Raw genomic sequence first — 27,659 nt, forward strand, 5'->3', positions numbered from 1 at the left:
TGGCTTGCCATTGGCTTATAATGATGACGGTAAGTGTGTTGTAAAACAAACAATTGTCAACAATATAAATATGGGCGAAACATTTGCACTTTGAGAACAATAAAATGATATACTGTTAGAGTTGAATCATGTTTGCCCGATTGTGAGTATTTAAGAGTTCCAGCAGAGCAGCGGACACACAACTTCATCTTCAGGTTTCAAGAGGAGTTTTTTCGTGGAAACATATCGGAAATGTAGAAAACAAAATTTCACTTGGAACAAGCATATTTATACGTACAAAGGCATTGGAATATATAGTTTACTGAAGCTAAAAAAGGGGTTTTACCTTCGTGATTAAATTGAAGGAGCTGAGAATTTTGGATTTTCTTTCACTGGAAGAGCTCTTATATATCTGCAATGGAGCAGAACATTTTCAGATCAAAAGCTATCACTTGCGTCATATTTGCATTTATCATTGTAATATCAAAAGCTCAGGGTAAGTAAATATTACCTCGTATTAATATTTTTTTCTAAATTTCAATATTTCACTCTCATATGTTTATTTTATGTTACATAAATTTTAATTTTCAATTTCACAGTGTAGTATTGAATTCGTTTCATATTATGTGCGGTACGTGTTATTTTTATTTATAAATACTAAAACATATTGGACACTTACACTCATTGGTTCTTTCGGTAAAGTCACGTTGTTAAAAATAAAAAATAAACTGCTTAACTTTACTGAAAGAACCAAAGAGTATGGATTCCTGCAGTCACGAAAGCTTAAAATCAAGATTGGACACCTACATTTAAAGGATTTGTTTGTTTTTTGCAAAGTCGACATTTAATTTAAATTGTGCAAGGTAAACGTTTTTCAAGTGTTGGTTTGAAAAAGGAGCAAACTTTTCATTTAATATTGCTTCAATATAAGTGTGCCTTTTGTTGATGCTATTTGTAGGAACAACAGGGACACCAGGAACAACAGGGACACCAGGAACAACAGGGACACCGGGAACAACAGGGACACCAGGAACAACAGGGACACCAGGAACAACAGGGACACCGGGAACAACAGAGACACCGGGAACAACAGAGACACCGGGAACAACAGGGACACCGGGAACAACAGAGACAATGGGAACAACAGGGACACCAGGGACACCGGGAACAACAGGGACACCAGAAACAACAGAGACACCAGGAACAACAGAGACACCGGGAACAACGGGAACAACAGGGACACCAGGAACAACAGAGACAACGGGAACAACAGGGACACCGGGAACAACAGGGAAACCGGGAACAACAGGGACACCAGGAACAACAGAGACACCAGGGACATCGGGAACAACAGAGACACCAGTGACATCAGTGACACCAGTGACACCAGGAACAACAGGGACACCAGGAACAACAGAGACACCGGGAACAACAGGGGCACCAGGAACAACAGGGACACCAGGAACAACAGAGACACCGGGAACAACAGAGACACCGGGAACAACAGAGACACCAGTGACATCAGTGACACCAGTAACACCAGGAACAACAGGGACACCAGGAACAACAGAGACACCGGGAACAACAGGGACACCGGGAACAACAGGGACACCAGGGACACCGGGAACAACAGGGACACCAGGAACAACAGGGACACCAGGGACACCTGGAACAACAGGGACACCAGGAACAACAGAGACACCGGGAACAACAGGGACACCGGGAACAACAGGGACACCGGGAACAACAGGGACACCAGGGACACCTGGAACAACAGGGACACCAGGAACAACAGGGACACCAGGAACAAGAGGGACACCGGGAACAACAGGAACAACAGAGACACCGGGAACAATAGGAACAACAGAGACACCGGGAACAACAGAGACACGAGGAACAACAGAGACACCAGTGACACCAGGAACAACAGGGACACCGGGAACAACAGAGACACCGGGAACAACAGGGACACCGGGAACAACAGAGACACCAGGAACAACAGAGACACCGGAAACAACAGGGACACCAGGAACAACAGAGACATCGGTAACAACAGGGAACCCGGGAACAACAGAGACACCGGGAACAACAGGAACAACAGGAACAACAGGAACAACAGGGACACCAGGAACAACAGGGACACTGGGAACAACAGGGACACCGGGAACAACAGGGACACCAGTGACAGCAGGAACAACAGGGACACCAGGAACAACAGAGACAACAGGGACACCGGAAACAACAGAGACACCAGTGACATCAGTGACACCAGTGACACCGGGAACAACAGAGACACCGGGAACAACAGGGACACCAGGGACACCGGGAACAACAGAGACACCGGGAACAACAGGGACACCGGGAACAACAGGGACACTGGGAACAACAGAGACACAGGGAACAACAGGGACACCAGGGACACCAGGAACAACAGGGACACCAGGAACAACAGAGACACCGGGAACAACAGGGACACCGGGAACAACAGAAACAACAGAGACACCGGGAACAACAGAGACACGAGGAACAACAGAGACACCGGGAACAACAGGGACACCGGGAACAACAGAGACACCGGGAACAACAGTGACACCAGGAACAACAGAGACACCAGGAACAACAGAGACACCGGGAACAACAGAGACACCAGGAACAACAGAGACACCAGGAACAACAGAGACACCGGGAACAACAGAGACACCAGGAACAACAGGGACACCAGGGACACCGGGAACAACAGGGACACCAGGAACAACAGGGACACCGGGAACAACAGGGACACCGGGAACAACAGGAACAACAGAGACACCGGGAACAACAGAGACACCAGGAACAACAGAGACACCAGGGACACCGGGAACAACAGAGACACCAGTTACATCAGTGACACCAGTGACACCAGGAACAACAGAGACACCGGGAACAACAGAGACACCGGGAACAACAGGGACACCAGGGACACCAGGAACAACAGAGACACCGGGAACAACAGGGACACCGGGAACAACAGGGACACCGGGAACAACAGAGACCCCGGGAACAACAGGGACACCAGGGACACCAGGAACAACATGGACACCAGGAACAACAGAGACACCAGGAACAACAGGGACACTGGGAACAACAGGAACAACAGAGACACCGGGAACAACAGAGACACGAGGAACAACAGAGACACCGGGAACAACAGGGACACCGGGAACAACAGAGACACCGGGAACAACAGTGACACCAGGAACAATAGAGACACCAAGAACAACAGAGACACTGGGAACAACAGAGACACCAGGAACAACAGAGACACCAGGAACAACAGAGACACCGGGAACAACAGAGACACCAGGAACAACAGGGACACCAGGGACACCTGGAACAACAGGGACACCAGGAACAACAGGGACACCGGGAACAACAGGGACACCGGGAACAACAGGAACAACAGAGACACCGGGAACAACAGAGACACCAGGAACAACAGAGACACCAGGGACACCGGGAACAACAGAGACACCAGTTACATCAGTGACACCAGTGACACCAGGAACAACAGAGACACCGGGAACAACAGAGACACCGGGAACAACAGGGACACCAGGGACACCAGGAACAACAGAGACACCGGTAACAACAGGGACACCGGGAACAACAGGGACACCGGGAACAACAGAGACACCGGGAACAACAGGGACACCAGGGACACCAGGAACAACATGGACACCAGGAACAACAGAGACACCGGGAACAACAGGGACACCGGGAACAACAGGAACAACAGAGACACCGGGAACAACAGAGACACGAGGAACAACAGAGACACCGGGAACAACAGGGACACCGGGAACAACAGAGACACCGGGAACAACAGTGACACCAGGAACAACAGAGACACCAGGATCAACAGAGACACTGGGAACAACAGAGACACCAGGAACAACAGAGACACCAGGAACAACAGAGACACCGGGAACAACAGAGACACCAGGAACAACAGGGACACCAGGAACAACAGGGACACCGGGAACAACAGGGACACCGGGAACAACAGGGACACCAGGAACAACAGGAACACCGGGAACAACAGGGACACGAGGAACAACAGAGACACCGGAAACAACAGGGACACCGGGGACAACAGAGACGCCGGGAACAACAGTGACACCAGGAACAACAGGGACACCAGGAACAACAGGGACACCGGGAACAACAGGGACACCGGGGACAACAGAGACGCCGGGAACAACAGTGACACCAGGAACAACAGGGACACCGGGGACAACAGAGACGCCGGGAACAACAGTGACACCAGGAACAACAGAGACACCAGCAACAGCAGAGACACCAGTGACACCAGGAACAACAGGGACACCAGGAACAACAGGGACACCAGGAACAACAGGGACACCGGGGACAACAGAGACGCCGGGAACAACAGAGACACCAGGAACAACAGAGACACCGGAAACAACAGGGAAACCGGGAACAACAGAGACACCGGGAACAACAGAGACACCGGAAACAACAGGGAAACCGGGAACAACAGAGACACCGGGAACAACAGGGACAACAGCAACAACAGGAACAACAGGGACACTAGGGACAACAGTGACACCAGGAACAACAATGACACCGGAAACAACAGGGACACCAGTGACAGCAGGAACAACAGAGACAACGGAAACAACAGAGACACCGGGAACAACAGAGACACCGGGAACAACAGAGACACCAGGAACAACAGGGACACCGGGAACAACAGGGACACCAGGAACAACAGGGCCACCAATAAAAGAGTAAGAATTAATTTTAATATGGCTCAAAATTAGCTACGATCTTATTGATCAGAAAGTTTAAAGTTCATTCATTGTGATATTTAATGTTCAAATTGTTGCCTTAATAATATTGTGCATTTGTGTGATTAATTTTACAACTCAATATATGGATCAGATTTAATAATATATTACATGTTGCTGAATGCATATTTAACGTTGTGTTTATATTCATCCTGCTTCATATCTCTCGTGTATGATTATGATCACTGTGTATGTATGTATTTAAACATGTATATATCATGTTAATACTATACGCAGCATGCTTGAATATATAAATTGCATGTATATGTTTGTGTCCATTTATAAACATAGAGTTTGACTTTTGAGAAAATAACATAAAAAATGCATCCATCAATAAAGCATTAATGTGTTACTAAACACATCTTTCTGGCACAAACCTCTTATCTGGTCAAGCCATTCTCTGTTGTATTCTTCTCTTTCCGGTTGTTGTTGTCCTACATATGTGTAGCAAATATGTGTAGGATGGCGACTAAAGCATGTTTTATTAAAGTATTGAGATAGTTATCATTTCAACTTCATCTTTCATCACTCTAATAACTTTGAATTTCAGCTGCCCGGACGAAGACAAATACTACTGGTACAGCAGCAACTGTTCAAAGATCTCCAAGATAGCCGTGATCGTCGGGATCACTGTACCGCTTGCAGTCCTGCTCATCGTCGGTGTGATCCTACTGGTGTGGCGCAATTGCAGGAGAACACCGCTGCATGACAGGTGAGCACATCGTGTGCCACATTCCTGTTTCGCAGACTTGACTCTCCATTGAACATGGGCAAAGATTTGAGTTAAAGGTGTTGGGTGGCATGGGTAATGGAGTGAACATTGTCCATTTGGTGGCAATGGGGAGGTAATTACAAACAATTATAAACAAATGCTTTGATTGGTGTCGACCTACTGCCGGTGTCGGAGCCTTCTCCCACATTAACATTAGCTGCCCCGCCCATCTCTAAACCTTTATAAACAGATTTCCCTCAGAGGCTCACCTCCCTGTTCCTGATGACGACCGCTTGTGTTGTGATCGAAACGTCGTGATGTTTTTATGATTTTTTATTCACTTTATTTTTATTTTATTGTTATTTTTTTTGTCTATGTGACTTTACCGAAAGAACCATAGAATATGAATTTCTGCAGTCACGAAAGTTTAGTCAAAATAAATTTTTTTTATATAGCTACTCCAACCCAATGGATGATTCACCACGAGCAAGGAATGTTGTCAAAATAGTAATGCATTGACTTGGCTGAGAACACCCCAGTTGTTTGATTCATGATTATAAATATCCAGGTTGCATTGTAGTATTGCTATATGGATTTAGAGCAACACTTGGCAGTTACACTTTTGACTTGGTACTGAACTTGGAGGAAACTATATGGCAGTGGCGTGTTCACTTTAACGCATAGGCAAAATCAGGATTGGTTCGTCCACTGATTTTTCTCAAAATTATTTTGTTGTGTTTTAAAATATATATAATGATTCTTTCAACGTGAATTGCCTAACGAATATAACATTTTAAGTTCATATTAGAAAGCGCTGCAACGCAGTCTGATTTGTGCCTTGGGGAGGTCTCGGGGCGGCTGTGATGGCGTCCGAGTGAGAGAAATTCCTTCATTCATTGCGATTTGCTTCGCGTTTTAGCCACGCCGTTTGAGACCCATTCACGGTGGTGAAAAAGTCGCCCATTGCAGTAATGACTTCGTCGCAACGCGAGGTTGAACTGTGCAAAATATACAGGCCATGGCCTACACGCTCTAGGCTTTTGGCAGTGTCAAAGTGGTTGTGTAGTGTGGACTTTAGGGTCATGGGAGTGCTTTTGAGTGCTTTGTTGTTTGTTTCGTATTGTTCTTAAATGACTATCGTTGGTAGATAAGACAGTTAGGTATATGACTTTCACGGGAAGGCCAATAACATTACGAGGTTTTTCTTAGAACACCACATTTTCAGAGGTCACTCACAACAGCCCCACCTAATGGAAATTTCACGAGCCGCCCATGGGCATCATGTAAATTTAAATAATTAGCTTTTTGTGTTGAAGCTTAGATCTTCATTAAATTGTAACTTCAGTGCTTTCATAGAACGTTTAATGGTTGTAATTAAAATAACTTACATTAATTTATACTTTGTTTTGGTTTACAAATATAGTGCTGTATAGTATTTTAATTTGTGCAACATACCTTTAAATTAAAACAGTACTTGACAGAAATAACATAAGGCATTCAAACACCAATGACATTTTAAAATGCAATTAGCCACAATACACAAATCACGACCTGTATTTGCTTGCAATTAATACAGATATGTGCTTCAGGCTATGGGATACGTCAGCAATAAATTAACATTTTCATTTGCACATTTTCATGTAACAAAGACAATGTTTTTATTTTACGTTTCCAGTTATTTTGTGAACAAAGACGGCACATATGAAGACACTGTTGAAATTTTGGATGTGAAAAAAATCGGTAAGTGACCAATTGATATGTCTTCATAAATAGTGACGAGCACGGTTGGAGATGTATGGTGTAAATATAATTCAACATACATACAATAGAATCCTGTATATATATGTATTGTTTATATTGTCATTCCTACTATAAACTTTCATAAAGTCTCCATGTGAATACTATTGGGATAAAACAATGAGATCACAGTATTTATATAATGTAGCAGCTTACACTTTTTAAATATGCTGGTTTTTTTTTGACAGATTTTGACAAAGTTGATACCACTACATCAGTAAGTATGAGTTTGATTGTTTATTCTGTAATAATAATTGCATTGTATAATAATCACATATTGTATATATAATAGTACAAAGTATGTTATAATGTAAACTGGTCAACATAATTAAACATTTTTAAAGTTGCACAAGCATTGGAGTACCAAGTCACGTAATGCTATTTTCATACAGCGTGAGTCTTGCAAATTACAACGTTGTACCGGAGAGGTGCGGGAAGCCACAGACAAAGCCGCAAGGCCAAGAGGGGGTGTGCACGATCCCAGTTCATTAACTTGTGGGTAATTTTCGAAATTGGAAACTTCGGGCCTATGTTTCCTGCACACAATGGTCTGCTCTTGCGAAGGACATCACGCTTATGTAAAAAAAATCGATCACCCTGGAGACAACGGCGTTTATATTTACGGTAGATACGGCCGCAACAATAACCGAGGCAGGCCGCTGGATTAGAACGTTGAACCTCTGCAACAAGCGTGCGAACGTGTTACGGCTAGGCCATGTGACTGCCCCAATAAAGTACAACACTAAATGCTATATTTAAGGGTTTTTTTTTTTACCACAACACAGTCTCATGTGAAATATACATTTTTTGATGAGCATGAATTCTAACTTTTGAATGTTATGTTTCATTTTCAGGTGAAAATTAGAAGACCTGAGCTTGTATAAGCGATGACGAAGCACCACTAAATGCACATGTATGATATTCCGTGTTCATATGAATATATTGTACACTTTCAGTAATCTTACGAACAAACTCGAGTTGCTTGATATTAAACAATAAGTTAGATGTGTGGAAATTATTTTTTTTACGTGGTTGTTTTGGAGGTCAGACTAACGAACTGGCTCTGCTGCGATTGTGGATTCAAATCCAGGGATCTGTCTGTGATTAAAACGGGTTGTGAGATGATGGACGATGCCCAGTCATCAATGACTGCATTAATATCTATCACGTGATATTTTATGCTGCATTTAATTTTGGCTCAATTGCATATCTGAGAATATATATACCCGTTTGTCTAAGATTTTATAAATATGGAAGAATAATGCTCTGTGCTAATCGGACCAGAGATCACTTGAAGAGATCTCAGCATTCTGTAAAATCCGTCATATTCTGCCACAGTGGAACGCACCGCTCTGTCAAAGATCTGAATGGATTTTTAATCTCATGACAAGACACCAATAACACAATTGTAATAAAATTGTGTTAAAACCCCTACAAAATAATGAATAGCTTCATGTTATATAATTGTACTATATTACTGTCTTATATACATTTATGAATAATATTAAAAATGTACAATACAATGCATGTTACATATATTTATTAAAACAGATACTGTTTTTTAAATAATTGTTTTCTAAGTTAACTAGGTATATTTTGCTAATTTAAAATTATGAAACTGTAATTATATAAAATGTGTGTATTATATACAGATACAACAAAGGCTAAAGGATTCAGTTGACGTCCATATATGAGCTTTAAATACAATAAACTCCTATTGTATGGCATGTGGCTATAAGTTGATATTTGGTGATAATAAGTGTTTGAATAATGCTGTCACATCCACACAAATATAGACCACTTACTATATTCATTATACCTAAATATGTATTCGCACAAAATGTATTTTTGTTATAATGCAGAATAAAGATGTATTTTAAAGGAAATAGCAGTCGATGTGCTGGAATTAACAAATTTACATAAATACCCTTGTGGAAGTTTTTATTTTTATTTGAAACTGATCATTCTTACAATTTGCAATTGGCTTCTTGTATACTGTATATACATTCTAGTCTTGCACGGCAACACATAGTTTATGTACGGTATTGCTTTTTTGCATTGAATGGGATCCCACAGTTCATATGGAGAACTGTTACCATAATATATGGTTATGTTCTTGCGTATGATAATACATACAGGAGCTAAATGCCAATGTCTGATAGCCATGAGAGGGATTCAGGAGAGAGAGTTCGTGTAGTTTTATTGTTCCTCCTTCACTGACGTAGTGCAGACTACATTGGTTTACTATGAGGTCCATCGTTTTGGTTGCATGGCCACAATTGCACCACTGTGGCTTGTGTCTTTAATTTCCCATTTACGAAGGAGATATGCGCGTCTGCCTGTTGATGTTACGATGCGGTTGGTGGTTACGCAAGTGTCGATGAATATCAAAGACACTGGTGCATTGACATGTATTGCATGACATTTATCGACTGTATATGTATAATCACTCGGTATATTGTGTTCTTTGTATTATTTAAAGACACAAACATTGTTTAAGAATGCATTAGTAATAAAGATATATATTGAAATGCAATACATTGTGTGTGATTAGCCGCACTGCTTTTTTATTTGAACCTGACCAACTCAGTTCTTCCTAATACAACAGCTCAATTTACCCATATCTCATCTACTACAATATTGTCTAGGCCAATACATATGCTTCCTACCTACATAAATTACACATCATCAGAGTATTGAGAGCTCGGGGTAAGCACTGTCTTTGAGTTGTACGCCTTTTGGCGTCATCTGGTCCAACACCAATGGAGACTAGGCTCTAAGAAAAGCTGTCTCGGGTGTGGACCAATCAACTTCAAGGACAGTGCATATCATTATCATCATATCAGAGTTGTTTCTTTTTGTTTGCATTTTGACTGCTTGTGTTGTGGTTATTGCAAACATGATGCCTTGTATAAAGGTGTCAGTTTTTGTACCAGTTGAAAGGGTAAAAACCTATTACTATATTTTGCCACTGGTAAAGGAGGTCTCATAGTGTCCCAGCCATGTAGTTTTACCTGTGCCCGCTCAGCCATCATGAAGGTCATTAATGATCGTGAGCAGAGGGTCAGGGACTCTGAAAGCATGGTGAACAACCCAGAGCCCAGGCCTACCGATGGTATTATAGGCCTTGACCAGGTCAATAAAGCAAAGATGTAGGTCTTGTTGGAATTCCCTACACCTATGCTGTAGCAGACGGACAGAAAATATGGCATCTGTGCAGGACCGCCCTTTCCTGAAACCGCACTGGGGCTCCGCAAGCCTCTCCTCAGCGTGCCTGGCAAGGCAATGTTGAATTATCCTTGCTAGGACCTTTCCAGGCACACTGAGGAGTGAGATGCCCATGTAGTTGTTACAGTCTGTGCGGTCCCCCTTCTTAAAGAGAGGGACCACCAGGGCATTCTTCCAATCCTGCGGAACCCATCCAGTGGTCCAGACTGTTGTTATGATGTCATGTAGGGCAGTCTGTGCACAAACGCAACCCTCCCTCAGAATTTCGATTGGGATATCATCTCTGCCTGGTGCCTTTCCTGGTCTCAGACTCTGGATCGCCTTCATTACTTCCTCAACAGATGGCACTTCAGCTCACAGGGGTGACTTCTTCCAATATTTGAGTCACCTGCAGCCTCAGCAGGGTAATTAACACTTTGTCCCACGATGTTTTACAGGCTGAGGGATTTCCCCTCCCCCAGGACCTCACAGAAATGCTCAGTAAATCTGCAAACCTGTTCCTGGAAGTCGGAGAATGGATCACCGTTCTTTCCCTAATGATGGTAATAGGTGTGTCGCTGCAAGTTACTTTTTTATGGAGTTAAAAAACGATTTGTGATCGCGGACCATTGAGGCATACTCCATCTCCTCAGCAACCCGCGACCACCACCCATCCTTGCAGCACCTCACAGCTCTCCGGACATCCGAGCAAAGGCTGCAGTAAGCCTCCTTATTCTCTGACGTGGGATGCTGTAGACGATGACAGTGGGTCTGTCGCTTTTTCTCAGCCAGCCTGAACACCTCCTCTGTCAGCAGGGTCTTTGAGGAGGTGTGGACCTTGTACCCAAAGCAGCCATTGCAGCTGCATGAGCCACAGTCCTAAACCTCGCCCATTTCCCCTCGACATCAGGAAGAGTGGGGAGTTATGCCAACCCCAGCCGCAAGCGATGATTACATTCTCGCTTGCAACTTTCATCAGCTAACTGAGACCGGGCCACTATGGGTTTCAATGGGGTCCTGGGTGTACACCCACCACCGGAGTGGAAGAATGGCAGGCGCATCTTACAGATGACAATGTCGATGATCAGTGGGCAGATCAGCTCCACGGTAGGTCCTAGTGTCAAGGACTTTGGCCTGCATCTGCTGTTCCGTCACTATGTAATCCAGCAGATGTTCTTGCTTGAACCCGGCATGCATCCATGATGTTGTGTGGATGCGCTGATGCCGGAACAGCATGTTGGTAATTACAAGTCCATGGGCTGCACAAAAATCGAGCAGCCTCCTACCATTGTTATTGAGCTGATCTGGCCCATGCCTTCCAATCACTCCAGACCAGGTGCCAGCATCATGACCAACTCGGGCATTCAAGTCGCCCAACAATATGACTCTATCCCAAGGGGCCACTTTAGCTAGCACCTGTGACAGGAGGTCATAGAAGGCATCTGACTCATCGGCCTTACCTGCATCCCTCCTACGGATGTTTGTCTTCGGTGGGGGCATAAGTAACCACGACCACCACTCCTCGCCTTTTGTTGATGGGAAGGCGAGCCCAAAGTAGCCTGGGGCTTACAGCTCCCCACACCTCACCACCACACTCTCACGCCCCCTTCATTATTTTGTTCAGAAGAAGAGCCACTCCCTGTTGTTTGGCAGTCTCTTGTCCCGAGTAGAGGACTTTCCACCCCTCATGGTGGCAGGAGCCAGAGCTGGTCCACCGGACCTCCTGAATACCACAGAGATCCAGTCAGGTACCGGTCTAGCTCCCGACAGAGAATTGGCAGCCTCTCCTCTGCAGTGAGCGTTCGAACATTCCACACGGCTACCCACAGTCGTTTTTTTTATGTTTCTGGAGGAGCCCCGAGGGTAAGGATTCAGTCTCCTGGCTCCGCCAAATGGGGTTTGGCCAGGAGACGTCATAGATGCTGTCCCCCGGGGCCTCCGGCACAAGCTTAATTAGATATTTTGCAAGTAGTTTTGTGGTGATTAATGTAAGGTGGAGGGGTTACCAGCCCCTCGCACCCGTCCAAAGCCCCATTTGGCCGCTGTGGTGGCTACAAACGCCATGAGTGGAATGGCCAATCGAAATTAGCCCTCCTCCCATGGCACTGCTCACCACAGCGTTGCCGTCCGGCACCAACGAGGAGATAGCGGGTTGTTTATCCGGACTCACACACACTCACACACACATACAGCACACATGCACACACATAAACAAACATGGTTTTTTGAACACTGAGTTTACGTATTTAATTGCAATTACTATGCTTTGTTAATTAATTGAACAATCAGTTGTGTATATAAATTGTCATTTTTTTCGCGTGGCTTTTCATAGAACCCTCTTGGGTTTTCAACCTCACCTGCACACTTTGTTTCTCCTTTTTTATTTGTACTGTTTATTTTTCGATTTTTGTGCAGTGAATAAACAATACAATACTACTGGCTATGGTCTGTCAGCGGCGATTGCTATCTGAACCAGTCCTGGGCATCCCCACCCATTCACCAACCTGCACTGACCAGAGTGGTGAAGTATGGTCAAACATGCCCGTACATAGTGTGGATAGGCCTTCATTCGGCAGTCGATTGACAAGGAGCTGTATTTATGTTGGAGCTGTCCAAATAAAGTTGAAAGCATGAACACATTCGCTTTGTTCGTCGGTAAATGGAGGTCAGGACGACTCTCGTAACGCTTATCTAATATGAACAGAATGTTGTTATAAAGTTGCGTTCCTATGAGCAACTAGCTCTCTAGACCACGGGAACAATATTGAAATATATTGTCCAATACTTGGCGACGAATTTTTTTTGTCCGAAAGTATTTTTTCATTAACAAAACTATTCAGTTATACAGCACAGAGGATATTAAAGGGGATTGACACCAGCGAAAACCACACTTTATGGACTACAGTGCAATTAATACCTGTCTGAATCGCATGTTGAATAAACCGTTTCAATTAGCTCTACAACCCTGGTGTCTTCCTAACATCTGATACCCTGGAGGACTCAGCGACACATTTAATATGGTTTGCCTTGTCCCCAAGGTGATAAACCTCACAGCCGTACTCACTCATCCGATAGGTGGCGGTTATCTCCCAACACAACGTGTCGTTTGACATCTTCTCCTTATCTGGCTCCGAAGGCTGACTTTAATTATCATCAACCACGATCTATCGCCTGCTAGATAAAGGGCTCCTCAAGCCACTGCCGTCTCACGATCCTGGAATATAACAGTTCACCGAGCAACAGCATATGAGCCGATTCATCATACCATCTCCTAGGTTGACATCTTTTTGGACACGCCCCATTCCTTGGCTGCCACTGCATCGGCTCTTGTGCGGCCCAAGTCCACTTTCTTAACAGCTCGGATGATGCATTGTAGATACACCGGATGCCTCCCTCTGCTATTTTGGGCAGCTAGAAAAGGGTATACTGCGCTGGTCGGAGGGTCACTACCCCAATGCCCCTGATTGACTTGGTCTTTCACGTCATTCGAGACTCACAGCGGCGTCCCCTGGTCAGGGCCCGGCATCAGCTGAACTAGAGGTTCTGAATTCCCCCCACCTGTACTCGCATGCCGTTGCCATGGTACGCGCAACGCCATGCTTTTTGGCACAAGTTTCAATTTGTAGCGCAATTTCTTTGTGAATAACCACGTTTCTGATCCATATTCTATAGGTAGTATGCCTTGATTTCAAATAAAATGCATTTTTTATGGAAATTGCTACAGTATGCTACTTTTCCAAAAGCAGTTACATTGGAGAAACCAATCGACATGTCTCGGATCGCATCCGTGAACATAAAGCAGACCTGAAACACGGTAGGACAAACACCTCAGCCGTGGCAGATCACTGTTACAATTCAGTGGGCTCACATGACATTGACTTCTCCAAGAGAGAGGTTCTCTGCAAGCCATCTAGCTACCATGAGAGATTCGTTCATGAGGCGATCCACATATACAAACACAGAGACAATTTCAACCGAGAAGATGGATTCTGGCTCAGCAATCATTGGAAGGACGTAATAAACCACTTCGGATCTTAATTGATTGCTTGTTCACGTTTATGGTGACTTTCAGACCGCAGTCCACTCACTGGCATTAACTGTGTATCTTGTGTTCTCCACAGGGAATGCATTATTTGCTCCGCTGCGGGTCTCCTGCCACCGTTCTCCCATTCACATGTTTCATTGCTTCTACATATTATTAACATGCCCTCCCTTTGTTAATGTTACCCCCCCTCCCTTTGGTGCTGCTGATCCTGCATAATGCATGGGCATAATATGACTTTGAAACCCCCCTGCCCACCTCCTACGCATTTTCCCATGAATATGCTAAATTCCTCTTGATATGCACATTCTTTTGTTAAGGCTCTCTTCTTCTTCCACCTCCAACTCAGCTTATATATAAGCTCCTAGCTTGGCAGTGTCTCATTCTTCACCTGAAGACGGCTGCTTGCGTTGTAGCCGAAACGTCGTGAGAATTATTTGATTTTATTATGTTTAATTTTTATTATTTTATTACTTCCCTTCTACGTGACTTTACCGAAAGAACCAAGAAGATCAGTCTCAACTTGCTCTCATCTGCCTCTTTATTTCATTATCTTTCATCCCAGGACACCTTCAATCGATGCCCTCTGTACCTACTATGCTGTGTTTACAGTTTTGCCCCCTCCGACAGATATCTCTAATTATTTAAGTCAACTCCTTGTTCACGAACCTTTTTTTTTCGCTCATTTATCCTCAGCTCAAATGTCATGCTTTTTAAAATTAAGTTATTTGCACTTTTCATAGAGTTCATGGTTATTGGATGTTATATGACTGTCACATTGTTTTTTCTACATTAATGTGTACGCCTTTGTTTCATTTATCCAGTATTTAGAAAATATAGCCCAATTTTGCTGTGAACAGCTAAGGTGAAGGGGTGTCATCTTGTCTGATTTTCTTTTTGAATATGTGTTACATTTTTCATGAACAGATTTTCATTCTAAAGACTTTAAAAAGTTACGCGTTGGTTTTTGAGAAATTTTAAGAATGCATCCATTTCTACTAAGTTCAATACATTTGCGTTACGTACAATGCTAATTCAGATGTTAACCAGTAGCGGCTCGTGACATTTCCAGTAGGTGGGGCTGTTGTGAGTGACCTCTGCAAATATAGTTTTCTAATTAATAAAAACCTCGTCATGTTATTGGCCTTCCCGTGAAAGTCCGATAACTGTCTTATCTACCAACGGTAGACAATTATAAAATACGAAACAAAACAACAAAGCACGCAAATGCTGTCCCCATAACCCTCATGGCCACACTACACAACCCCTTTGACACTGCCAAAATCCGAGAGCGTGTAAGCCGTGACCTGCTATATTTTGCACAGTGCAACCTAGCGTTGTGACGAAGTCATTGCTGCCATGGGCGCCTTTTTCACCACCCTGAATGGGTCTCACACGGCGTGGCTAAAATGTGAAGCTAATCGCAGTGAATGAAGATAAATATTTCACTCGAACGCCTTCACAGCCACTCCGAGACCTCCACGAGGCACAAATCAGACTGCGTTGCAGCGCTTTCTAATATGAACAACTTAAAATGTTATCTTCATTAGGCAATTCACGTTGAAGAAATCATATATATTTTGACACAACAAAACAATTTCTAGAAAAGTATTTTTAAGTGAAAAATAATTTATCATCTCCAGCTGCTTGGTGGGGCGGTGCCCCAACGCCCCGAGTGAACAAACCGCGACTGATGTTAACGATATGTGGTCTATGGTAGAGAAACATTTCCTGAAGCCTGCCATACTTCTAGATTTGAAGCTTTCGTGACTGCAAGGATTCATACTCATTGGTTATTTCGGTAAAGTCACGTAGGTTAAAAAAAATGAAAACAACTAAATTAAATCACGACGTTTAGTGCGCAACACAAGCGTCCTTCTTCAGGTAGTATCGTTTTTATATTGTCAGAGATTGGGATGTTACTCTGATTAATAACGATCTTGTTAACATCTAGCTTTGTAATGCATGGTTCTGGCTTCATCTTTGCTAGGAGGTTGAATTTAGCGCTCAGGTTAGCTTTACATTTAGTTGACAGTGAATCAGCAGAGGAGGCTGTCATGTTGTCAACACGATCCCAATCAGAAGGGGACATTTTTGTGTTAACATTAAATGTGATTGTAAGAGAATCTCGTCTAAATGATCGAGTTCAAATCCAGATATACAAACATAGACATAACTTCAACCGAGAGGATGGAATCAAATTGAGCAATCATTGAAAGGATGTAATTAACCAAGTTAAACTTTAGCTACCGTGCAGTTTACTGCTAGACAGACAGTTCAGATTTATTTTCATAATCATATCCATATTCCCAGTCTGTTACCCCCAGCTTCACACACTACCATCACCATTACCACACGTTATTTTCAGCTTGCACAATTCCCCCCCCCCCCCCCCCCGCAGCATAACAAAAGGCTGCTTAATCTTAGCTTCCTGATCTACTTCCGCCCCCGGCATCACAAAGCTTCAGTTTGAACTCCGTACGTTGCGCCCACCCCGTTCCTCACATCGTTGCCTCCCAGTCCACAGCCCGCCCACACACTCACCATGGCCCCTCCCCTCCCTCCATCCCCCGCGACTACATAATTTCTTGTCACAGCCATCTCTTAGACACACTTAAGCGGTTGTACTTTCCCTGCCATGCTTGGTTGGCCTCTAATTGTTTTTTTACCCTTCATAAACAATGTCTGTGTGCATGATGATAAGCTATTGAGTCTTCGTTTTTCAAATCAGTTTTCAAATCCCTTTTTGATGAGAAGAATGATTGAGGGCATTTTTCCATTATTCATTATTTTATGTATTTGTAAACATGTTAACAAGTTTGATTGTGTTTCAACAATCGATTGCAACAAAATTATGATATCCACAGATACACCATTAAGCCCCAGGAGTTTTCACATTTGTGGTACTGTGAAAGGTAAAATTTACTTCTTCCAATCCAACCTCTGGAACTTCATCTTCTGCATCTGAAAGATGGTCTGATTCCTGGCCTGTAAGCTTTCTTTTTCGACAGAGATCTGCATAGCGAATTTTCTATCAACCTTTTCACCGCCTTTCATGCTTCCATTGACATCTTCAAGTAATTTTCGTGTGGTGTTTTCTATTTCTTTTCGTATCATTTTTCTAATAATTTTAAAGACTTCCGTATATTCAATCTTCGATCTCGCATCTCCATATCTTTTTTTATATTTACCCTCTTCCTCAACATGCCTTCTGCAGTTTCTGACAATATCCTATGGTTACTGTGGAATATATTTCCCCATAGAGAGGAGTCAACCAAGGGTGCACCTTTTGTACCACAGATTCTATTGAAGTGTTTAGTAATATCCAGATAGAATTCGGCAACATCCAGGCATGACCAAGCAGGGGTGCAGGTAAGTCTGAGGGAGGCACCTAGGGGCAATCCTGGGAGGAGTTAGAGAATATTGACCTCCTCTTATTGCTAAGGCAAGTTCCATGCATAAACTTATACTGGATAATGTTTAATGGGAGATGGTATTCCTCCGTTATTTTGTATTTCTCTCATGATGTAAGCCACTTAACCAGGGGGTGAAGGTCATTGGAGAGGTCTTTATTTAGGGCTTAGTAATTGGTGGCTAATCATGTCTGTGACTTGCACGAAACTGTAAAAGTCTGAAAGCGTAATGTCGTGCTGGGATTGCAAGTGTTGGTTGACTCAGGCTTTTGATGTCAAGTATCTTGGCTTTATCCTGCAATTATCATTGCCCCTCTCTTGGATTTATCTTAAATTGCCACATTAAAGAAGACAGTGCATATTTTGGTGAACATACCAGCAGCATTGACCAGGATGGCCACCGGGTTTAGAACCTCAAACCTCTGCAATGAACAGCAAATGCATAGCCATTCGGCCATGTCTTTATGACGTTGTGAATAACGTAAACTGAAGCCCTTTGTCAATGCACTGCAGGATGGAGGTCTCCCGAGCCAAGTTGGTCAAGGAGGTTGCTTGACCATACTTCACCAGACTGAATCATGTAGGTTGGTAAAGGGGCAGGATATCCAGGGCTAGTTCAGACACCACTCATATTAGCCGTGGCCTGAAATCACTTAGGTAGATAGGTTCAAAGTGCAGTACACTAACCACTTTGTTGCAGCCATAGAGATGTATATCATTATTAGTTAAGCATTCTTAAATGTTTTTTCTTAGGACAGGGAGCATATATTGCATGCGTCTCGAAATACAGTACACCAATGTCTTGTAATAATATATTAATGTTTAAATTATGTTCTGGGTAAGTTAACGTCACATATATGTATATACATGAACCAAAGTGCAATTTCTGATAATTATAGCTACCATTGAATAGAAATTTACCGCTAAAGATACTCAGCTCACAATATTCAACATGTTCAGTGCCATTTATTTTAAAAAATGCAACTTTATTTTACATAAAGGACATACATTCAGTACTTTATACATTTTTCGTACAAGCAAATTACATGAAACACAGTATGCAGTCTATATTCTGTAAAACTAATTATGAGAAGTACCAAACGTCAATTCATAAGAAATTAATTGTTTTAGACATATGACCTCCATTTTAATTAAGTGTGCGTTATTGTTTATATATGCTGTGCTAATTTCACTCAGAAAATATTTAATTAAAAAAGGGATTGTGCTATGGTTAACCTAACTGTATTTGATTAGGTACTATATTGTTTGGATTAAAATATATATATGCAAATAGATTTTTTTTTTGTATTCATATAGTGCAATTTTTTCACTCAAAGCTGTTCATGATTTTTCTTCCCCAACAATGTCATCCCAAACATGCTACCAGCGCACGATGAGTAGATGAAGAATTGTTAAAGAATGTCCCACAGAAGAGGATATCACAGAATAACTTCTGAGATCCCTACATGTGACCTCTGAGCCCACACATTAGGGAAATGAATTTTCACACCTGTCATGTTACAGGGAATAATATTCGGTGTAAGGCAGTCAATACAATTATTTTATATTCAGAGCTAAAATTTTAGCCCATTGAAACATGTAAAATAATATTACATATTGTTTAGACGCATTCATTAGTTATCAGGTTGAGACCATCAACTCACATAGTCAAATAGTCACTTTAAGATGTTTTCTTGTTCATGTTTTTGTTTTTTGTTTGTTGCGGTTGCACCCGATTCAAGAGCCGAATGGCTCACAGGGCTATACCTAATAAATGAAACTGAAAAAACTGAAAAAACTAATACATTACTTGCAAACCCAATCCTAGATTTGAATCCAGGATATCAGCGGTGCTCGCTCACCACTCTGATCTCTGAGCAACCCAGCCACCTCCTACATTTTACATTCTTATATTTTTGATTTACATGCATCTGGCTTTTTTGTTGCACATGGAAACCCATTGAGATTCTTGTTAAGATCACCAAAGGCGTGTGTCCATGTGGACAGTGAACATCACAGAAGTGCGCTAAGTTCTTCTTCATGGCTTATATAATTTCGGGCCTTTTGAGTATCACCTGAAATGAAACGCAACACAAATACCAATGTTACTATCAGTACCATTGACAATTTAATATAAATAGAGCATTCTTGAGCATGATACTTGGCATTCCAATGTTTGTCCAAAGAAAAAAGGATACATTGTTTTGTTTACCAGTTGACATGATTATAATTTTTCCCTTAAAAGGTATATATTGTTCATACTGTGTATATGTGGTCATTCTATTCTGCATTTATGATGACAGAAAAATAGCAATTGTGCTCATACTTACTGGTGTGTTGGTGTCAATTTGGTCCAAATCTGTATAAAAACATAAACAGAATTTTTTTTAAGTTAAAGCTGCACATTATATACAAAAATGTACTAATTGTTTTAGCCCAAAAGCATCACATGGAGGATTGCTTAATTGTCAAGATGCATGTGTGTGTGTTTCACCTATGACACTCAATGCCATTACACTCACACTGACTTATTGTACAGGTATACATATAAGCAACTTTATCAAGTATTATCGAGACTAGCATTGTCAAGGTGAGCCACTGCATATGAAGAATATGCCATTCTTAACTTACCAAGTTTTCGTACGTTGTAAACATCCACATTGTTTTCATAAGAGCTATCACGGTGGAAGTTGTACATCGCGTAACTGCAAACATAAAAAACGTTGTTTTCAAAATGAACATGTTCATATACTGCACTGGTAACTCACATACTCCAAAGCACAGTTCTGTATTCATTGCGCAGAGACATCCTGATTTTTATATTGGTAGAACACACGGGTACATCATGCTGATCACATTTGATAAAAGACAACTGAAGTCTTAATACCTAATTTCAATAAATGTATTGTCTGCTTAAAACATGTGCATTTTATTTGAAGATAGATTCTTTGAATTAAGAAATATGTTGTATAAAATCAAATCGTATGCATTCCTCAAATAATTCCACATCTAGGTAGAAACGATCACGACTCATTTTAATGATTGCAAATTATAAAATAACTGTAATATAGTGAAGACGTTAGCTTCCTCGCAAAGAGCAATCAATATAAATTAATATATTTGCTCATGGATTAAGGTAAACACGTGACTGTCATATATTTGCCTCAAAGTTCAGCTCCACGTCAAATGTGTAACTCATTGGTGTCCTCTCAGGCAAGTAAATGTACGACTTTTCTGAAATGTATTTCTGGTGGTTATCTATTGAATGGGTTGCAATTGCCTCAAATTCTGCTGATTATAGGCCACCCAACGAACATAGTTCCCCCTGTTCACCCATGTCACCCACCACCTTTTGACTCGGTGACAGATTCATATTTTACTGAACCAATGTACTGTATTTGCCTCCATTTCATGGATTGTCGGCGGTATGAAGTGGCAATGTGTAACGTCACGTGCTTTACCTGTCATCCACCGCCGATGATTTTCGGAAGTGGCGCCACACCAGCAGGGATGCGCCGACTATGAGCAGGACAGCCGCTGGGACCGTGACCCCTACGATCACCGCTACCTTGGAGATCCTCGAGCAGTCATCGTTGTACCAGTAATACGCGTCTTCATCCGGGCAACTGAAATTGGACATTATTAGAGTCTTGAAAAAAAAACATTAAGCTGAAATTACATTTTTGTTAATGTTTACAAAATATCGTTTAAGAGCGTATACGGTGCTGTACACTTTTAAATGGCTGTTTGTGAACATTATAGGTGATCTTGAACCATCTTAACAAAATATTGAGTGATTAGTTTTAGTTCTTACTGTGGTGTCGTTGCCTGAGGAGTACTTTCTTGAACCGATGCTGTTGTTCCTTGTGACTCTGTTGTCCCCGTTGTCCCTGTAGATGTAGTTGTTGATGGCCCTGTAGAAGTAGTTGTTGATGGCCCTCTAGATGTAGTTATTGATGGCCCTGTAGATGTAGTTGTTGATGGCCCTGGAGATGTACTCGCCGGTGTCCCTCTAGATGTAGTTGTTGATGTCCCTGTAAATGGAGTTGTTGATGGCCCTGGAGATGTACTCGTCGGTGTCCCTCTAGATGTAGTTATTGATGGCCCTGTAGATGTAGTTGTTGATGGCCCTGCAGATGTACTCGTCGGTGTCCCTCTAGATGTAGTTGTTGATGTCCCTGTAAATTGAGTTGTTGATGGCCCTGCAGATGTACTCGTCGGTGTCCCTCTAGATGTAGTTGTTGATGTCCCTGTAAATGGAGTTGTTGATGGCCCTGCAGATGTACTCGTCGGTGTCCCTCTAGATGTAGTTGTTGATGTCCCTGTAAATGGAGTTGTTGATGGCCCTGCAGATGTACTCGTCGGTGTCCCTCTAGATGTAGTTGTTGATGTCCCTGTAAATGGAGTTGTTGATGGCCCTGCAGATGTACTCGTCGGTGTCCCTTTAGATGTAGTTATTGATGTCCCTGTAAATGGAGTTGTTGATGGCCCTGCAGATGTACTTGTCGGTGTCCCTCTAGATGTAGTTATTGATGTCCCTGTAAATGGAGTTGTTGATGGCCCTGCAGATGTACTCGTCGGTGTCCCTCTAGATGTAGTTATTGATGTCCCTGTAAATGGAGTTGTTGATGGCCCTGCAGATGTACTCGTCGGTGTCCCTCTAGATGTAGTTGTTGATGTCCCTGTAAATGGAGTTATTGATGGCCCTACAGATGTACTTGTTGGTGTCCCTCTAGATGTAGTTATTGATGTCCCTGTAAATGGAGTTGTTGATGGCCCTGGAGATGTACTCGTCGGTGTCCCTCTAGATGTAGTTATTGATGTCCCTGTAAATGGAGTTGTTGATGGCCCTGCAGATGTACTCGTCGGTGTCCCTCTAGATGTAGTTATTGATGTCCCTGTAAATTGAGTTGTTGATGGCCCTACAGATGTACTTGTCGGTGTCCCTCTAGATGTAGTTATTGATGTCCCTGTAAATGGAGTTGTTGATGGCCCTGGGAATGTACTCGTCGGTGTCCCTTTAGATGTAGTTATTGATGTCCCTGTAAATGGAGTAGTTGATGGCCCTGCAGATGTACTCGTCGGTGTCCCTCTAGATGTAGTTATTGATGTCCCTATAGGTGTAGTTGTTGATGTCCCTGTAGGTGTAGTTGTTGATGTCCCTGAAGGTGTAGTTGTTGATGGCCCTGCAGATGTACTCGTCGGTGTCCCTCTAGATGTAGTTATTGATGTCCCTGTAGGTGTAGTTGTTGATGTCCCTGTAGGTGTAGTTGTTGATGTCCCTGAAGATGTAGTTGTTGATGTCCCTGAAGGTGTAGTTGTTGATGGCACTGTAGGTGTAGTTGTTGATGTCCCTGAAGGTGTAGTTGTTGATGGCCCTGCAGATGTACTCGTCAGTGTCCCTCTAGATGTAGTTATTGATGTCCCTGAAGGTGTAGTTGTTGATGTCCCTGTAGGTGTAGCTGTTGATGGCACTGTAGGTGTAGTTGTTGATGTCTCTGTAGTTGTAGTTGTTGATGTCCCTGTAGGTGTAGTTGTTGATGGCACTGTAGGTGTAGTTGTTGATGTCCCTGTAGGTGTAGTTGTTGATGGCACTGTAGGTGTACTCGTGGGTGTCCCTCTAGATGTAGTTATTGATGTCCCTGTAAATGGAGTTGTTGATGGCCCTATAGGTGTAGTTGTTGTCGCTGTAGTGGTTGTAGTTGTCGGTGTAATGGTTGTAGTTGTCGGTGCAATAGGTGTAGTAGATGCTGAAAACGAGTTTAAATACATTAAGATTATGTATATACCTTTGGGAATGTTATAATCCTTAGTTTCCACATTTTCCTTAATAACTACACTGAATATATATTTTCATTTTTCTCAAACAATAGCATGAAAAACTTTAACCTTGCATAATAAAAATTGTAAACTGACATCTTTAAATAAGAATAAAAACATATACTTGCAGCTGTAAATAAAGAACACTTGAATGTGATTAAATGTTTTAGTGTTCATAATTACATATAGTAAATATATAAAATAAGTTCAGTGCTGAATTGAATACACTGGTCAAAATAAAATGTAAATGCTGAATATTTGAAATAACCACATTATAGTGAAATATGGAATGTATTTTTGTTAATCGGAGGTAAATTTTACTTACATTGAGCTGTCGATCCCACGATAAGCAATGCCAATATGGCACCGGCGATGATGCTTAAAGTGAAAAATTGCTTCTCCATTGTAAAGATCAGATGAGAAAAATACTCCCGTGAAAAAACCCACTAATCAATCAATTCCTTTGTTGAAACCAAAACGATTGAAAATCCTTTCTTGAGTTGATTAAACTGTAGCTCTTTTGTCAGAACAGATACGCTTTCTTACATACAGCCAATTTATATGAGAGAGAGAAAAAAAACACCCAAATGTTGAGGTTGAAGTTGTGTGTGTGTGATCTGCCGTGCTTTAGACATTTATATAATCCCAGTGGCGCAATAAACTGTGCCCCTTCACTCAGTAGTTAAGGGGCTTTTTGGGTTTTATGGTTGTCAAATGTTAAAAATAGTTTTATTATTTTGGTTGAACGCAAATGTGTTGAATTGCACGTCATTATGTTGCGAAAAAAAGGAAATGGTTTACTACAGTAATTGTTTAAAAATGTGCATGCGTTCACCTCGTGTACTGGCTGTAGAGAAATATAAATACATTTGTGCAAAAACCTGTATGATCACAGCTACTCTTTACTACTGCGGTGTGTCAGAGGCAGATTTATAGTTCTTCAATTAAAAAAGTTTGGTGATTGGAAAAAAATATGGTGTATGTTATATATGGTTATCTTATTCTAATCCAGACATTTTGTTTTGCAATTTTAAACTCCAACTTTGCATCTCATTAACCATATGAATACAGTTAATGTCGAATACCTTTCCTATTAAAACTCCATACCAAAGTAAAATGTGTTTAGTGTATCGGCCTTTCATACTTTTGTCACCCAGCAGCATTCGCTTAAGCATGTAAACTCTGGATCAGTTTGTTCAGAATTTTTATTTGATTTATTCTGGAAAAATCCGATGAGTTATGAAGCTCTTTTTTCACAGACATCCTTACGGATCTCAGCAGTCAGTTGTATATATTAAACAACTACTTATGGTTTACCAGCGATTATTCGTGAATGCTCTCTCTCAACACCAGTGCTTTGCAACAAAATCACCGAGGTGTGACAAGGAATTGTCGGAATTATAGGAAAGGAAAGAAACCTCAATCCCCCACCCTCCACCTACCGTCCTCCAACCCTTCTCTATTGGACGCAGGGCAGTACGGCAGCAGACAGCCATCAGCCCCCATCTCCCGGCGCTCTCAAAGCGCAGATGGGCAAACGGACACGGAGACACACACAGCAACAGAGATACACGGACACGGAGACACACACACACACATACATGAATACACACATCGAGACACATAGGCATGGAAACTCGGAGATACACACAGACACGAATAACACTCACATTTGGGCAACAATGTGTCACGCATTTCTAGACAATGCATGTGTAAGCAAGGTATCGTGAATTATCTCAGCTACAACGCTAAGATTGAGCGAACTCAAAAGTGTGAGCCCCGTGAAATGAAAAAAGCTGAGTTAGTACTACTCTACACTATGGGCTGTCAGTGCAAGCACGAGACTGAAAAAACAACGCCGATAAAGTATTTCAGTGGAACTATTGCGGGGGGCGGGGGGGGGGGTAGCATTGCGCATAAGTTAGCACACTGTGCTATGAAAGGACAACAAGTTAGATTCCTAGCCCCAGCTAATATGATCATTGAACCAGGCTTGGAGCTGTTGCTTCATCAAACCTTCCTGGCCATTGCAGTGAAGTATGGTCAAGTTCAAAAAAGGCTTGTGAGGGCCTTGATCGAGCAGTGGGTTGACAAAGGGCTGTTGAATGAATGAATGCATTTTGAATGATCAGTGAATGGAATAAGTAAATTGTATTACTCAGAATACTCTACGATAGCACTCAGGGAGGTATTATGAGCTGTGATCTCGAGGGAGGGCACACTTATCAGTAGAATCTGGTGACAGCAATATTCTTTAACAGCTCTGACACTGCTGATAAGCTACAGAAGAAAAAACAATGCAGTGCAAAGGTTGTGCGTTTAACCAAATTCTGTTTAACAGACTGATTTAGAGATATGGAATGGAAGTAAATGTATTTATTGATTGCCAGAACTGCTTTACTACAGCACGCGGGGAGGTTTCATAAGTTCGTATTAGTCTCCTCTCTGGGACCATTTGACACTCACCAAACAAGTTGTACAGAAACAACTAGCCATCACCTTGAGTCAATGACACATCTAATCAGAACATGCACTATTGATGAAGTGGTCCTCAGGGCCACAACGTCCAACAAGGCACCGGGTTCCTAACGAACCTGTGTCCCAAGTTCCTAAAAAACCTCAGACTACATAGGACAACAATGCCTTGCAAACAACTTCACAGTCATACACAGGACAGACAAATTCCAGACAGAATTGACGCAAGCTAAAGTTATCGCCATTTTGAAATCTGGAAAGCTGCAAAAACTCACCCTTCAGCTATAGGCCAATATCCTTCTTGTCCATCATCTCCAAGCTGATGGAATGTGCCGTGCTTGCCAGACTTTCTCCCATTGTCAACCCCCATAATGGATGGAAGCCTGATCTTCAAGCCCCACGGTTTGTGAAAAGACCAAATCAAGAATCGCCCTGCTGCAGACACTTGCAGAAACGACCCGGAGCGGCTCAGCTGATGTGCTGCAAACTGCTGCCCTTTATTTTATCTCCTCAATGACATATTATTGTACTCCATCATAGTCCAGGAGCTCGTACACTAAATTGCATAGATGCACAGCTAAATAGCACAATGTTCATCATAAACGTATCACTCAAACTGACACCAATCAACCGATTTTCTATTCTGATGAACATTCTGCCACAAAATAGCCAGATACATGCAAACTGCACGGGAGTTTGCAGATTTTCTTGCCAACAAGAACCTTCTCTAACACAGGTTTTTTTGGGGTTAGATCACGTAAATATAAATGTGTCATTAAACCCACCACCACCTGACACAGCCAATAAGTAAGGTTTGCCACATAAACAGAACATGCATATTGACTAGTACAGCACACCGGTATGTGTTGGAGAGTAAATTCACAACACTAACAATTTGAGTGCGACGTTTTTGGCCAGTAATAACAACTGTCATCATCAGGCAGCAACCAGATTTGTGGAGAAATCCTCCTCTTTCGTTCCTTAAATAAAGAGATAGATGTGATAGCGTCACCTGTGAGTCCTTCACGTGCGGAGGCTAGAGGGGGGCAGGGGGGATTCATGAATGCATATATTACAATGGTTATCCACGACTGGTTGGATTATTCATATGGCAATCAACGGACAATATGAATGAACATTATGCATGTACATTGGTCTTGGACCTCCTGTCGTTTTTGTGCACTGAAATAGCAGTACCAGTTATTGTCTGCTCACAGGTAATCCCAATTGACGTATGGTGACCTGTATAGGCATGCATTTAAACAATGTATTATTTGATGATTCGCTTCTAAGCAGCACTTCCAAGTCTGTAGCTATCTGAACGGTAAAAATAATATTTATTTCTCTAAATTTCTATAGATTCT

General features: G+C 42.3%; 2 protein-coding genes and 1 long non-coding RNA gene across 3 annotated transcripts; 2 read left to right on the forward strand and 1 right to left on the reverse strand.

Annotated features, from left to right (window-relative positions):
* Positions 1 to 1,113: 1,113 nt before the first annotated feature.
* LOC133351250 (uncharacterized protein DDB_G0290685-like) lies at positions 1,114 to 4,802 on the forward strand. Its single transcript, XM_061566345.1, has 3 exons — positions 1,114 to 1,341; positions 1,379 to 1,494; positions 1,595 to 4,802. Exons 1-3 carry the CDS (start codon positions 1,114 to 1,116, stop codon positions 4,800 to 4,802), a joined length of 3,552 nt encoding a protein of 1,183 aa, XP_061422329.1.
* A 606-nt stretch (positions 4,803 to 5,408) lies between these two features.
* Positions 5,409 to 9,508, forward strand: LOC133351026 (uncharacterized). Its single transcript, XR_009756140.1, has 4 exons — positions 5,409 to 5,541; positions 7,217 to 7,281; positions 7,527 to 7,555; positions 8,193 to 9,508. It is a non-coding gene; the product is annotated as an uncharacterized LOC133351026 (long non-coding RNA).
* A 9,438-nt stretch (positions 9,509 to 18,946) lies between these two features.
* LOC133351025 (mucin-2-like) lies at positions 18,947 to 24,419 on the reverse strand. Its single transcript, XM_061565906.1, has 6 exons — positions 24,146 to 24,419; positions 21,815 to 23,750; positions 21,462 to 21,626; positions 20,632 to 20,705; positions 20,331 to 20,359; positions 18,947 to 20,075 (listed from the first exon to the last, which is right to left on the reverse strand). Exons 1-6 carry the CDS (start codon positions 24,222 to 24,224, stop codon positions 20,046 to 20,048), a joined length of 2,313 nt encoding a protein of 770 aa, XP_061421890.1. The 5' UTR covers positions 24,225 to 24,419; the 3' UTR covers positions 18,947 to 20,045.
* Between the last annotated feature and the right edge of the window lie 3,240 nt (positions 24,420 to 27,659).

This window comes from Lethenteron reissneri, chromosome 36 (assembly GCF_015708825.2).
Source record: "Lethenteron reissneri isolate LAM-NWPU_2019-01 chromosome 36, ASM1570882v1, whole genome shotgun sequence".
Classification (NCBI taxonomy): domain Eukaryota; kingdom Metazoa; phylum Chordata; class Hyperoartia; order Petromyzontiformes; family Petromyzontidae; genus Lethenteron; species Lethenteron reissneri.

Bases quoted from the DNA above. Each gene is read 5' to 3' on its own strand.
- LOC133351250 (XM_061566345.1), top strand. From the start codon at position 1,114: ATGGGAACAACAGGGACACCAGGGACACCGGGAACAACAGGGACACCA. The intron at 1,342-1,378 runs GTGACATCAGTG...CAGGAACAACAG, and splicing joins CGGGAACAACAGAGACACCA to GGACACCAGGAACAACAGAG. The intron at 1,495-1,594 runs GTGACATCAGTG...CAGGGACACCAG, and splicing joins CGGGAACAACAGAGACACCA to GGACACCGGGAACAACAGGG.
- LOC133351025 (XM_061565906.1), bottom strand. From the start codon at position 24,224: ATGGAGAAGCAATTTTTCACTTTAAGCATCATCGCCGGTGCCATATTG. The intron at 20,360-20,631 runs GTAAGTTAAGAA...GTTTTTATACAG, and splicing joins TTACAACGTACGAAAACTTG to ATTTGGACCAAATTGACACC. The intron at 20,076-20,330 runs GTAAGTATGAGC...GTTTCATTTCAG, and splicing joins AAATTGACACCAACACACCA to GTGATACTCAAAAGGCCCGA.